At 40.2% G+C, this 15,094-nt stretch overlaps 1 protein-coding gene across 1 annotated transcript in view; it reads left to right on the forward strand.

Annotated features, from left to right (window-relative positions):
* DRC11 (dynein regulatory complex subunit 11) overlaps positions 1 to 15,094 on the forward strand; it is a gene marked incomplete at both ends in the record, with an annotated part of 107,989 nt that overhangs the window by 60,092 nt on the left and 32,803 nt on the right. The window contains 3 exons of the mRNA XM_082484009.1: positions 3,784 to 3,859; positions 9,861 to 9,967; positions 10,172 to 10,267. Of these exons, the coding sequence (XP_082340135.1) occupies positions 3,784 to 3,859; positions 9,861 to 9,967; positions 10,172 to 10,267 (279 nt within the window). The remainder of the gene's footprint in view (positions 1 to 3,783; positions 3,860 to 9,860; positions 9,968 to 10,171; positions 10,268 to 15,094) is intronic.

Consider the following 15,094-nt stretch of genomic DNA (forward strand, 5'->3'; position numbering starts at 1 on the left):
TTTAATAAGGGTCATTAATCTCTCACCAAGTATGTGGAGGAGAAGGGTGAGTTTTCTGGGGCAAAGCTTACTCCTCACTGCAAGTTTTACAGAAATTAATTTTAATTCCTAACCCTAGAACAGCCATATAGCAAAAAAGATGCTTTTCTTGGAAAACATCCATCAACCTGGCCAAAGCTCTTGTAACAGCTAGTGGGGAACCTAAACTACATGAACTTAGGAAGCATCAGTCTTTCTAGTTTGGAGATAGATATCTAAGTGTTAACTTATAACTTAGATAGCATCTTTGCCAGATAAAAACACTATTTGGGTCATATGAAACAAAGTTAAGTGTTTTCGGGTGGGTTAGGTTTTTTTCCCTTTGTAAATCAAGATGCACAGCAGGCTGAAGGAGCAGCATACATAAATGTGTTTTCCAAGCTCTTTAAGCCTGATCTTATGTTGCCAACTCTGAAGAGTAGTGGCTGCTCCTGTGCAAACAGCAAATTTTTTAAGTTCTGGTCACACATGACTTCAGACAGTCATTTGCCATCAGGGTGACACTGTCAGAGGGTGCACTATCACAGCATTAGTGAAGGCATCATACTGCAAGCAGTGGAAGGTGATTACTGGTACCATTTGATTGTATCTTAGTGGCAGAGCAGAGCCAACCTGGGGGAGCGACAGAGGAGAAAGAGGAGCGTAATGCTTGCAGACCTAAGCCAAATAATACTGACACCAAGTTGTTTGTTGTTGATAAGGCTTCCAGTGACTTGTATTAGTGCTGAGTTCAACTCTGTGGCACCACTTCAGGGTGTGAGCCCTTAAATCAGCACATGAGCTGAAGAACTCTATGGGAAAGATCAGATAAAGTACATGTACAAAGGCAATAGCTTAGAAAAGCTTTTGAAATCAGAGACTTTAAAGACCGTTGTCATTCCCAGTTATAGAACCCTGTAGCATCTCAGACAGCCCAGTTCCTTTGGGGCGCATTCACAAGGGTGTCCTCTAATGGCTTTGCCCTTGTCCTGTCCTCCCTCCTTCCCAACTCAGCTGGCCCAGAATAAAGCCCTGTGATGCCTCTGGTCTCACACAGGCAATGGAAAAGGCTGTCCCAGACATTTCAGGGTGAGTCAAACTAAGATGCTAACCGTGCTAAAAATGCCAAACTCAACCCTGAAACTGGATGGCAACTCACCTATCTGCTTAAAAAACTGACTTTCACAGGATAAATTTGATTCCTTGTTGGGTTTGCACATTTCACTAGATAAGAACCAACAATACCAAAAATTAATCTCAATCCCCTTACAGCCTCTGCAAGGTTGTTTTGAAATGGGGTGAAATAACAGTATAGAGCTCTGGGGCTTTATGACTTCATGTCGTTCTCCTCTCTTCAGCCATCACAAGTCCTGTCAAATAAAATTCTGAGCCATTATATCAGGTTCGGTATGGTTCATTGAGAAAGAACAAAGGGAACATTCTCTCCAAGGTTATAATACTGACAGGGGAAAAAAATAGTATCTAAGACCAGTTGAGAAGTATTTGGAAAAGTTCTAACAGCAGGACTCTTATTAAAATAAGTATAGGCTATAAGTCATAGTGATGCAGGCAGAAAAAAAAAGAGCCCTGCTCCTAACTTCAGCTCTTAAAGAAAACAAGTCTGATCCCAGAAGGAAATTTAAATATTTCTGAAAAGCCTGATAGCCATCTTTAAAAAGGCATATTTTGTATCAAAGTAACTTTGTTTTCTTTTCTCTGTAAGGTGCTGATTTGATTTCCCATTGGGCACCTAAAAGAAAAAAAAAAAAAAAACACAAAAAACAAACAAAACAAACACACAAAAACCTTTAGCACTGTATGATCCCTCTTTTCAATAGCAGAACACGTTAGACCAGTCTGGACTGCTTCACCCAGCAACATGCTGCAACCTGCCTCGCTTACCCAACGTGAGCGAGGCTGTGCATCCCTAGATTTCACCCAGAAGCGCTTAACAGTGAGAAGCATTTTGTCCTTAGTGAAACCCATTAGCAAAACCTCCATAGCAAAAGCACACAATGGAGGCAATTCAAGATTTTCCCTGCTGCGGAATGAGAATCACCTAGTGTGGGCTAGGCTTTGGAAAGCTTCAGAAATATATTCAAAGTGTTATTTCCATATCTCTGCTTAGGTTGAAACATATATTGTTGGTTCAAGATGTCTTAGCACACTTGACACAGAACAAGCATGGAATCAATCAACTGAACAGAGAAAAAATACGTCAACTGACTTCAAAGGAAAAGAAATTCTTTATATTACATTGACTTTTACATTGTTAATAGAGGCAAGAGGGAATACAGAACAGCATTCTGCAACTGCTCTTTAGACAGTGGTTTTGATTAAAATCAATGAAACTGACACAACAATATTATTTACATCAGTGTATAAAAATCATGGAAGTTAGTAATTAAAATGATTTATTGGCTTATTTGTAACAATAAAAGAAACATTAATCTGTCCTATGCTATTAAGAAGCTAAAAATGAATAACCCATTTTTAGGCTGTTCTGAGGTAGGGGGGGGTGCCTATGTTTTTAAACAGTTGGCAATTATCAGTATTTCCTCTTAGAGCATAATGATTTAATAATTGTCTATAAAATGTCATGGGAGAACGTTAAAAGGAATGTATTCTGCCTACTGCAAGAGATCTAAGGATGAATCTCAAAATGCCACACCCTGCAAAAATTGAGAATACATTAGAGTAACTGGGAATTGGACTTCTCAAACACTTCATTATGCTTTACCAAAAAGGTTCTTGATGTTTCATGAAGAAACTCCTGAATCTTTCAAATATATCTATAGAGCATAGGGTAGAAGTGATAAATGTGTTTAGGTTTCGCATGTCCTTCTGGGACCAAACTTTAATTACTGTAATAACACTTTAATTAAAAATAGATACCCAGTAATTCACATGACCTGGCCAAAACTGTATCTGCTGATAGCAGGTATGCAACGGCACCTAATTACAGAGGCATATTTAGGGGGTTTGTTTTATTTTAAGTTATTCCAGGAGCTGCACTTTATATCTTACTGATAACCAGTGGCTTACAGACTACACTTTGGTTAGCAAAGCCTTATACAACTTGTGCCATCTCACATAAATGCATATTCACCTCCTCCCCAAACAGGGATCTAATTTCTCACTAGTAACTATTACCTTACTAATATTTTGAGGACTTGTGACTGATACAACATGAAGAAACTTTCATCATTTTCTGACAAATTTTTCCATCAGAAATACTGGTTCAATGAGATTAAACTATTTCAGGAACATGTCAATGTCATTTACTTTACCCAGGAAAATGTCAGTGTCTTGATAAAGTTGAAACAAAATATTTTATTATGCAAGATACACGAAGATCACTATTTTCTTTCTGATTACAAATTAAAATGAGGTTTCAATATTGGGAATTCCTTTTGGGGGTGGGGGATCATACCATAGACTAAGAGTAACTGAAAAAATAGCAAGTAATTTCATTTACGTGTTGCAAGTCTCCTACCTATATTACGTGTTTGAACAAGCCTAAGTTTAATTCTTGTAACCTCAGTAGTTCAACTGATGAACTGACACCCTCTCTTCACTCAAAGAGGTAAAACTTCCTCATAGCCTGCTAGGAAGATTTTACTTCTTGAAACAATGCTGTCTTATTCCTCAAATTAAAACAAATCTTTAAAAATCCAATGAAAATTATGACACTTACATGCTTGCAAAGTTTCTACATATTAATATTCTGATTTTTCTTTTCACACACTCCCCTCCCCAATATAGGAAGAGGAGGAAGGCTGGAAAATGGCTCCCAGTAATTTCCTTTCAATAATGGAGGAAGGAAACAGTCAATACAAAGGTCAGTAGAAAAAGATAACAATCACAGTTGGAATGTTCTTCTAATTCAGTTTAACCTGAATGCCATTTCTATAAGGTCAGGGTGGGCAGCTGCCCAAACTATGGAACATTACAGAAATGAGGACATTGGGTAAAATGGTATTTAGGAATGAAGTCTCTCAGTACCTTCAAGTCTTAGGAGTCTCTCAAAATCATCGAGCTAATCATACAGAAAGGTACATTTTTATATGAGTGAAAGTGGCCAAACTAGAACCAAAGTGCTTTGATGTACATGCAGAGGCTTCCTTGGATTTTTTGAGGGCAACAAAATGACATCTGAATAGCAGATAATTCAAAAGCACTATACTGTATATCAGCATCATTTTTTTCATGTTCCTGTAACTCTTTATCCCGTCTTCCTCTCAATTCATGATTTCATCCAAGTGTCCATGAGTTCATTCACCTGCAGTCTACAGCTAATGAAATTATTTTTGATTACGTGTTTTAATAAAAGAATCATCTTTTCAAGCAGGGGCACGAGAAATGCTGCTGGACCATGAATATACTTGCTTCAGTCAGAGTGTGTGCAACTTAAAAAACGCAACTCAAACTTATAGCTAGGAGACCGGCTGTTTTTTCACTTTGAGAAAGCATCCAAAAGTAGGGATTTTTCAAGTTTAAAAAAAAATGGTTTTCATAAAAGGACACCTTACTCTTTTCCATCTCTCTTCTACCCTCTCCTCTACGCTTGATGCCTTTGTCTATCTCCTAAACACTTGTCTTCAGTGTGCTCCCTAGATACGCAAGCGAGTTAGCAATCACTGTACTGAGCCTGGAGGTGAGCATGGAAGTCACCTACTTGTCTAAAATGGAAAGGAGCACCTGTTTCATGAACTACAAACAAACAGCACAGTAGGACTCCAAAGGTCAGACAAGCCAAATTGAAGTCTCCATTGCAAAAGTGTGCCTGATCAAAGCTTCCAGGGGTTATTTTTGCTTTATTTAGTGCACATTCTATTCTCAAACAATTATTAAAAATATCTTTTCTGCTCTCCACTCTACAGAGTTAGTGGCTTGCTAAAATTCCTCATATGAACAATCTCCATTATTCTCTCCTTGCTGACAAATTACTGGCATCAAGTTTTCTGCCTGATTTGGGTTGGCCAGAGAGAAAGGACTCAGCAGAGTTTTGCCTGACTTTAATATGTAAGAAAATTCTAATTGTTAAAATCATAAAGCAGCTTTAGGGCTAGAGAGAAGCTCTTTAGTCCCAGACTTTCGAATACTACATCAGAACCCCACTGAAGTAAGCAGGGGTTTTAGATAAGGATCAAATTTATCTATGCTTCTTTCCTTAACTGGCCAAGAACATTACTTGTGCTTTTCTATGCACTCAGGACAAAACGGGACCTGGCAACTCCAAGCCAGCAATAGCAAGACCAGTGTACCCATCCAGCGAGTGTTAGGAATAAAAACACCGGAGAGGTCAATAGGTTAGTTTGATAGGAATAGAGACTCCCAAATTTCACAGCTATCTCAAGTAATAACAAGTCAGGGAGTTTATGAGAGGATGGGGGATGTGTTTGTCACCCAAGCTGTATCTAACTAAACACCAGTACTGCTGTTCCTAACAAGATACCTGCTCTGAGCTCTGCAAGTATGTAACTTTTTGGGGTTACTCATGCTAACTTCTTACATGAAGATGAGTGCTGAACTGGGGGTGTTGTGATCCTGTATCTCTCACAATGTCTCCCAAGGGCAACTCAGCAGCCTGTTAACTGTCTGTATAGCCTATGTCCCTATTCAGGCACCTAAATTGGATGACTAAAGCCCGTCAGTGCGAGTACCTCCATCTTCCCGTTATGTACTGGCAGCACTTGCAGGTACACTGCAATAATGTGCTCGGGTAGGTCAGGAACTGACGAGCAGCATCCTTTTGTGGTAGATAAAAGACTCCAGCCTGGCATTCAGAGTTAAACACCGATGCTCATCTCCAGCCTATCCTGCCAGAGCTGACATCTCTTCCCACAGCTCTAAAGGCATATAAGAAGGAACCATTTTCTGCATAGAGCACAACCAGGAACCCTTAGAGAGGGAAGAGCTCTCTTGCAAGCTTCAAAGAATAGCTGCAGTTCTGTCTTATGCACAGTAAGAGTCTATAGCTGTTCAGTTAAACTTCAGGTGTTTGGGGTTTTTTCTCCTAGTGAACCAAGTCTATTTGATACCATATTTATTTTTAGTAAACAGCTGTTAATTCCTCTGGGCAGCACAGTCCCCTACCTCCTTCATAAGCACTTAGTACTTGTTATTGAGGACACCCTTTATCACAATACTACCTGGTGGTTGTTCAGAGTAATTTTACTTTTAATCTGGCCATGGATAAAGTTCCTTTTCTCAAAGCCTCCAGAATCAAGTCTAGAACAATTTCTGACCAAAACTGTGTAAGCAGTTTCTTGTATTTTTAATTTTAGCCTGCTTTCATTTCAGTAGCAGAATTGTTTAGAAATAAAGAGGTTTGAGTTTGGTCTTTCTACACTGGGAACTTTTTTCTATTCTTACATACAAATAGCTCAGTTACTATCCCAATTCGCACAGAAATTCAAATTTATTAGTGTGTAAATCTTGAAAACATCATTGAAGAAGGGAGCTTGATTAGGAAAGGTTTGTATCAGATGCCTGCAATGGAATAATTTAAAAACCCTTATGAGCATGTTTGAAGTTTACTTAAATGATAGCTGACCAAACAACAAACATTTTTGTTTTGTCACACGCACATCCCCCTCAAGACTTATAATTAAGAAAGTCTTCCCATCCCCTGGAACTGGTTGCTTTGTTCTTAGGGTACCTAAATATTTAAAAAGATGTAGATCAGTTTTCACAGAGATCGAAGCATTTCAATTGCAGGTTTTTCCACCCCAATTCCTCCTCCCCACTCCCCATCCCACCCCCCATAAACTGAGAACTGCTACCTAAACTTCACTGGAATTCATTAGGACTTTTATTCTCCTAAAACTGTATTTGGCAGTTTTGCTAGTTGCTAAACTACATTTACCAAGCTCTGTCTAAAACAGTTACTTTTTATGTACTGTTGTTGGAAGCAGCCAGTTTCTGTGTGACATCTTTTACACTGGAATAGCGAGAGCTTATGTGGAGCAAATGTAAGCAGTCTGAATCATTGCCTCCATCTTCCCGAGTATTATTTTAGCAGTACCCTGTGCTGTAAGGCAGCAATGTGCTATTTCCCCCATAATGCAGATGGACAGTCGGCATTTGACTTCCTTGGTGTTGCAGGGGATATTTGAATTAAACCCAAATACCCCATGGTGCAAACTTTAAGTTGTGGTGACATTATGTATTTTTAACCAGGCATCAAAAGATTCAAGTCTTTTTGCCAGGAGGTTGAAAGTAGACATTTTAAGAAAAGCTTCATGCTTCAGACAAATATATTTCAATTGTTAGTCACAAGCTGTTCTCTAAAATTCAGGGATACTGGAATTACCGACTAGTTGGCAGAGTGAAAACTAATACTGCTGAGATGGTGATGTTAGCAGTTGCATTAGTGGACTGGGCTGTCTTTTGAGTCCTGAGCTAGAGAGGTATGCATATAAAATAATCCAAAGATAAGCATGCGCTATTTTAGAAGAGGTGATATAAATTGCACGGCGTGTACACACACACAGAAATATCTCCCATAGCTGGATGACCCTGTCTGTAACAAAACACCAGGCTCTTTTGACCAGCCAGTGAAAACATAACATCCCTAGCCTCCTGACCTTACTTTAAAAATAACTTTGAAACGTTTTGTTGATCTATAAAAGAACAACATAACACCTAACACCTATGAGTTATTGATCTCTTTTCTAAAATTACGGACCTCTAACCTAGTGGCTAATATAGCACTCGGAAAATTCGTTGCCAGGTAATATCAGAGGCAGCTGCCTAATCTGTGGGGACTGTCACTGGTTTGCCTGCAGTGGATATTAACCACTAATCAATTTAGAAAATGACAATAAACAATTATGAAAACTGAATAAAAATCTATGGATCCCTCTATGAAAAGATAAATATCTAAAACCTGGTACTGCTGTGAAAACATAGCACTCACAACCTGTTGACCCAGTCAGGAAAGCATTTAAAAATTCACATAACTCCCATGGTAACATCCCCTTTCTCCAGGGCTGAAATACCAGGCTGGTAACCCTGGAGGAGGTACCTTTTAACTAGGGCAAATCAGCTTTCCCTCTTGAAATATTACATGACATCTGTCATGCCATTTGATGACCTGCAAGTAATTTAAAGAAGTTAACGTCTATACCTTTGAGTTTCTTTCCTCATTACCAAAAAATCCACTGTCCTTCTCCATCGCTACTATTTTCAGTTATGAAATTAAGACTACTCAGCTGCAAAAACTATTCCCTATGTGTAAAGCCACAAACACTCTGCACGTAATTGGACTCTGAAAATTCGTAGGGGATGGAAATAGTAGCCGGTTATATTAACTGGACTAGAACTTGAATGATGTCCTGTGGGTACTGTGAAAATCTTCCTGAATTTATAGTGCCTTAGAAATGGCAGTGGGTACAGGAAAGAGTACCCTGTACAAAACAGATTCATACAGGAGCCTATGTCTTTAAGTGGAAAGCTGTCACTTTAAATCATCTCGAAATTGAATTAGCACATGCTGCTGGAGATTAGCTGCCATTTATAAAGGTACTATCGCGGCTTGAAATGCAAGGAAATGCAAGATATGAATGGTCTTCCTTCAAAGTAGCTCAAAAAAATGTAGAAAGAAGAGAGGTGTTTCCATTAAAAAAAGATAGCTTTTGCTAATAGTGGAGAATTCAGATACACACTGAACTTGCCAGATTTCATTTAGTTTTATTTCTAAAGAGCAAATTGCAGTTTGCCTCAACAAAAAACAAACAAATGCACCTCAGGATCATTAGCTACTTTATCATAAACAGGGTGGTTTGTTGGGGGGGGGGGGGGGGGGGAGGAGGGGCTTTGGTTGTTTTTTTTGGGGGGGGGGGGGGGAGAAGGGGCGGTTGTTTTGTTTTGTTTTTTTGTGGTTGTTTGGGTTTTGCTTTGTTTGTTCGTTTAATGTTTGCACAAGCTTGCTTTGTTCCTGGAGTTGTGTCTCCTTATTACTTATCCTTTGCACAACACTAAGAAATAAAGAAGCTGTATCAGGTGGGCCTTGTCTTTTTTTGGAAAAGACTTTGACTGCTTCTCAATTACTGCATCAAGCTTAAAACTCCCCAGATAGAGTTAAAACTCTTTGTGGCCGTATGTCACTTGTGGGTTGGATGCAGGTTATTGCTGTCAGACTCACTGTCCTCTCAGTCCCGTTTCCACGTGCTCAGTGCAGGCTTTTATGCCTGTTCCAGTGCTCCTGGGCCATATTTCAGCCTCATTCTAATTACTACAAAGGCTAACTAACTCACAAGGTTACAGCAGCTCTAACTTAGCATTAGATAACTGAGCAGGACAGAACAAGGAAACTTCCTGGTTTAAATTAAACACTTTCCTTTGGTCCCCAAGCCTTCGTTATGCCAGCCGAGACATGCATAGAGAACATGTTCCTAAGGACAGGAGTCATCTTTGACTTCTTCACAGTAAAGATTTAAGCAAGATGCTGTTAAAGCGGAGAGAAAAAGAAGGCCAACATAGGCACAGAATGGTTTGGCCAATACTGTACTACCTGCTCACGATGGTGAGCACCACTCCAGGCATTCAGCTTTACAGCCAGAAAAAGAAAACCTTGATGTCCCATTATCCTCCTGAAATCTGATACCAATTTATAGCCTGAGGCAAAGAAAAGAAGTTAACCTCAAGATTTACAAATCCAGCTCAACAGGGCTCTGAACTTGGTAAGGGTCCATAGAGCCTGCTACTTTCATACAGATAATAATTTAATAAAGGCTGCCTACAACTACCTATTTTTCGCCTCCAGAAGCAGCTGGAGAAACCAATGGCTTCTGTAACTTTTTCTCCCCCCCTTTTTTCTTTCTTTTGGATAACAGCCGTTTGGCAGAACAGAGATGAGGGATGGGATTTTCTCCAGGATCATGACCCAGAGCTGATCAAAGAGGAGAAACGGGAAGAAGTGGAGGAAGAGATCAGAGTGCAGGTGTGCTTACAATAGTAAGAGGACACTAATAACGTGCATTGCCTGTGTATATTTCTCTACAGCTGTAAGAATTGGCCCTGGCATAGACCTTACCTCCTTCCAGAGTCTCTACTATCTGTTCTTTGCTTTAACCCTTGTTTAGCTGAACAATTGTCTGAAGTGTGGTCGCAGAAGATTTTGATTCAACTGTGTTTGTCTGCATAGGTTGATGAATTGATGCAACAGAAACTGGAGAATCTCAGACTGGCTGTGGATGGAGAGAAGAGTGACAAACAGAAAAAAGGAAGAAAAAGTGAAAAGGTAAGAGCAGCAAGTTGGGAGAATTCAGGGTAAATCTTAGTTTTCTGCCCAGATACAGTGGTATTCAGTGCAAACCCTAGTCTCACAGATACCAATATGAAAACGTCCACCCTAAACATTCACTGACTCTCAGGCCAGAGGCATTAAAAAAAGAAAAAAAAAAAAATATTCACCTGTGGCTTTTTTCAGGGCCTTTTCTTTGGCTATTATTATTCCTTAACCTTTATAAATATTGCTTGGGACAAGTTAAACTATTCCAGAGATAAATCATTACAAGAAAGATCAGGTTTTCAAGAGGGATACCACCCTTCTGAAATCCTCTGATCCAATCAAACATGAAAATTCAAGCAATCCCTCTCTAAGGTGATAGGTTCAGATTAATACAGTCTTCCAAGGAAGGCATGGATCTGGGTGCCAGTAAGTTTTCCAGCTGATGGCTGTTTTCCTTCCTAAATCAGGACTGGTTAATGTGTTTCAAAACTGTACACCAAAAAAATTCACTTTGAATATTTTGGTGTAACCTCTCATTTATCTCTAACACAGATCTCATACAGCCAGATACACATTAGTTATGTTACTACTTACTATTGAAGGGTTTGGGAACTTGCAATTAAGCCAAGTTTATTTAAGCATATAAAATAGGTTAAAGACATACAATATTTTTAATGTGTGTTATCCACTGAAACACAGCACACATCATATTCACATCTAGTTTCACAGCATTACCGTATGCAGAGTTCCACAGCTCATGGCTCCCCAAATTCTTTACCCAAGCATTTAAAGTCAGCGCAAAATAACTCAAAGCTTACAGACCCTACCATTCAATCAGCGGATCCACTTAAAATCCTCAGGGCAAACACCCAGCCCTAATCTCACGTTGTATTTCATTTCTATAATCCTTTTAGCGTGCGAATACTTGCTGTTGCCATACTTCTACTCAAATTATCTTTAAAAATGCTCTTTCACCTGAGAAACGTGCAAGGGCAATTTAATAATGCAAGACTGGAGTGATTCTGAAAACTGATACCAACTGGATTGCTAAATCTGTTTCAGAAATAGGGAGGCTTAGGATATACAGACAAAATATTCCAACAATCATCCCAAAGCTGTCAGGGGCAGATCCATTTAGATCAGCTGGTAAGAACTGCTTCAAAGTGTCACACTGGAATTATAAAGCTTTATGTTAGTGGTTGGTTGTTTTTTCCCCCTTCAATATATAGCATTGGAATGATTTTGGGTGAAGGGAGATCATTTAACTTTTGTTTTCCTAAGTTGTGCCAGTAGCCTGAGAGAATGGGGGGAGGAGGGGGGAGAGGGGAAAGAGGTACTAATTAAGTAATACAAGTTCCCTAAAGTTTTTATCTGATAATAATAAAAAAAAAAAAACACACACACAAAAAAAAACCAAACACACACACACAAAAAAAAAAACACACACACACAAAAAAAAAAAACACACACACACAAAAAAAAAACCACACACACACACACAAAAAAAAAAAAAAAACACACACACACACCCCACAACAATCATAGAATCAGTGAGGTTGGAAGGGACCTTTAAGATCATCAAGTCCAACCATTAACCTACCCTGATAAAAACACCACCACTCCTAAACCATGTCCCTAAGCACCTCATCTACCCTTTTCTTAAACACCTCCAGGGATGGTGAATCCACCACCTCTCTGGGCAGCCTATTCCAATGTTTAATAACCCTTTCAGTGAAAAAATGCTTCCTAATATCCAATCTAAACCTGCCCTGACATAACTTGAACCCATTTCCTCTTGTCCTATCACTTGTCACCAGGGAGAAGAGGTCAGCTCCCACCTCTCTAAAACCTCCTTTCAGGTAGTTGTAGAGGGTGATAAGGTCTCCCCTCAGCCTCCTCTTCTCCAGGCTAAACAACCCCAGATCCCTCAGTCGTTCCTCATAAGGTTTGTCCTCCAGACCCTTCACCAGCTTTGTAGCCCTTCTCTGGACACGAATACAGAGTTCTATTTTAGGGGTGGGGAATGGAAGGAGATATCCAGTTTTAGTCAAAACACATTTTCCCTGAGCAAAACTTTGAAATTCCAATTGGCATTGGCAAAGACTTTTTCTGTTTAGTATTTGTATAATTATCTCAGTCCATAAACCAATACAGTGTGTGCATACCTGAGCACACAGACTTCAGATATGCTTTATGAGAATGTGGCCTATATAACAAGAATAATATGAGCTGGAAAGCTTTGGAAGCAGCTTGTTAATTTTTTATTCAGCAAGAAATCCTCTAGTTTTTCAAGGTATGTGTTACCACATCCTAGGTCGCATACATCTGCCCCCCAACTATGCAATGTGCAATAACACTGGGTTTGGATTCTCATTGTAGGCATGAACACATCTGCAGCACAATGTAAAACTTCTCCCCCCCCCCGCCCTTTGCACAAAGGCTGGTACAGGATAGATAGTACAGGGTGTACAGGGTATGTGTCCTCAGCCTTTTCAAGCACACCTTGAGATAAGTAGTTTACAGCTTAAGAAAAACCTCTGACAAGTCCATATTAAAAAAAAAAAAAAAAAAAAAAAAAAAAAGTAAAAATCTGCCCGATCCACAGGAAATAATTTGCATTTGAAACCCTGTTTGGAAGTCCCTTTGGAGGGGAATTCAGCAAGGATATTTTAGAATTGGACTCTGAAGGGAAAGCATTAGGAAGGTAATTGCTCCCTCCCAGTGAGTGTTCAGATGTCTCAGGTCTTAGATAAACAAAATTTAACAGCTCCAGGTGTATGTGTAGGCCACTCCTTTATTTCCACGCACTGTACTTTCTAGGCTAAACTTTATCACTGGGCTCCCAAACCTTCAAATACCACTTAGTACTAAAAGCTGACACTTAACCCTAATCAAGAATTACTCTCGCTGCCCCTGAGATAAAAAGCCCATTTGCCACCTTTGTGGAAGAATCATTTTGGGTGGAAGGGCAAATTGCTTTTCACATTACAAATGGGTCTCCAGACCATTAGGCTGGTCTGTAAATATTTAAACTAATTAGATCTCACCCAATGTGCAACAAGCCACACTGCTATCATTTGAGGGACATATCCTGTGCCTCTATTCATGTTGGAAGCATCTCATCCCACAGACTGCCCCACTATTATTTGTCCTTATGGTCCAGCGTTGGTATAGACCACAAGTGCCCTCGTTAAGAGACACACCGTGCTGGATTCTGATTGCTCCAGATAGCTCCTGATCTGATGACTGTCACAGGAGAGGGGATAAGGATACAACAGAAACAAAGGAACGTTGTTCAGCTTTGCTGTAAATTGCCTTTTTCTTCACTATGCACAGTGGCAGCTTGTCATCTGCCCAGCCATGGACCAGCAAGCCGGGATTGTAAGCACTTGTGTGAAAACAGGCTGTGGAAGGATTTGAAGGGAAATTGCTTCCTAGTGAGGGATATGGCACTGATGTCTAGGAAGGCTAGCAAAGAGATGTCAGCAAATTTAAGTCCTCACCCAGCCTAGAGGAGCCTGTTATAAAGCACCTGAAGTGAAAGAGAAAGGGCTGGCTTTTTCCAAAGTATTTGATTTCTAAAAAGTTGGTAGCATTCTTGTGCCAGCACAAACTTTTGAGTGAAATGCTGTTGTTCTGAGTCCACCCTTTTCTGCTGACAGCCCAAGCTTCTGATTTGGGTGGCTCGAGACAACCCACCAGCTTTACAAACATTTAGTCTAGATGGATGCCATGTACCCAACAGGCTGAGCAGCCAAGGGTGTTTCTCTTGGGAATCTGCAGCCAAGCAAACCACCACAGGCCTAGCTTCTTTAAACTAGCTTTCTACCCAACATAAGAACTGGCAGATCAGTTCTCTGCAGTTACTGACCTGGAAGTTACATCTGAGTGCTTATCAGAGTGCTTTTTATCAGGCCCATTGTGCTGCTTTTCCTGCGCTGCTTCCCCAAGGATTTGTTTCTGGTCCAACTGTAGGTAAAGCAACCCATTGCAAGTGAACACCCCACACCCCCACACACAAAGGCATGGCCAGAATTCAGAAGAAACAGAAAGAGGGGACAGGGGATCTTAAGGGTGTAAAAGTTGCTTCTGAAGTAGGCCTTGCTAGCATCTCAATGCAGCTTTGGCTATCCCTTTTTAATGCAGCCAGGCAGAAGCAAAGAAAACCACAAGAGGTAGACTATAGCAATGGCTATGACAAAAATATTGACATCGGTCAAAAGACTGGATATGAGCAAGGCCATAGTGAAGAAGGCCAGAAGGCAGGCTGGGTCAGAATTGAGACAAGGCGGGGTTTGTGGACAGCGATTCACAATCCCTGTTAGATTTTCTGTAGCTGGTGGAGATTAGCATGCAGAGCTCTCAGCCAGCTGTGGGGGCTGTAATGGATGATGTAGCTAAATCCAACAGGGATTACAGATCAGAGCCCCTCATATAGCAAGAGCTTAATAATCAGTGGGAACATCATTGTCTAAGGACTTTTTCAGTACCAGTATCAGAAGCTGCTTTCTATATCTTGGCATTGCCAGAAGAGACTTCTCAACCCTGGTGCAAATCTGCACTTGCTCAGCCGCCCATCCGAGCATCACACATCACCCAAGGAATCCACTCAAACACTTCGTATACTGCTGCTTATACACTGTCGTTTCCTTAAACCACAGGAATACTTTCCTCTTGTTATTTTTCCACGTACTTGGTGGCAGTAGCTGCAGACAGCTAGCGGCAGCAGGATTTGTATGATCACAGCCAAAGGAGTGACACAGATCTTGCAGTTCCAACATGGAACAGTTCCCTCAATACATTTTGGCTACCCTCTTCCTTCTGGTGCCAGAGACT

Source organism: Vanellus vanellus (genome assembly GCF_965231255.1).
Source record: "Vanellus vanellus genome assembly, chromosome: 5".
Taxonomy (NCBI): Eukaryota; Metazoa; Chordata; class Aves; order Charadriiformes; family Charadriidae; genus Vanellus; species Vanellus vanellus.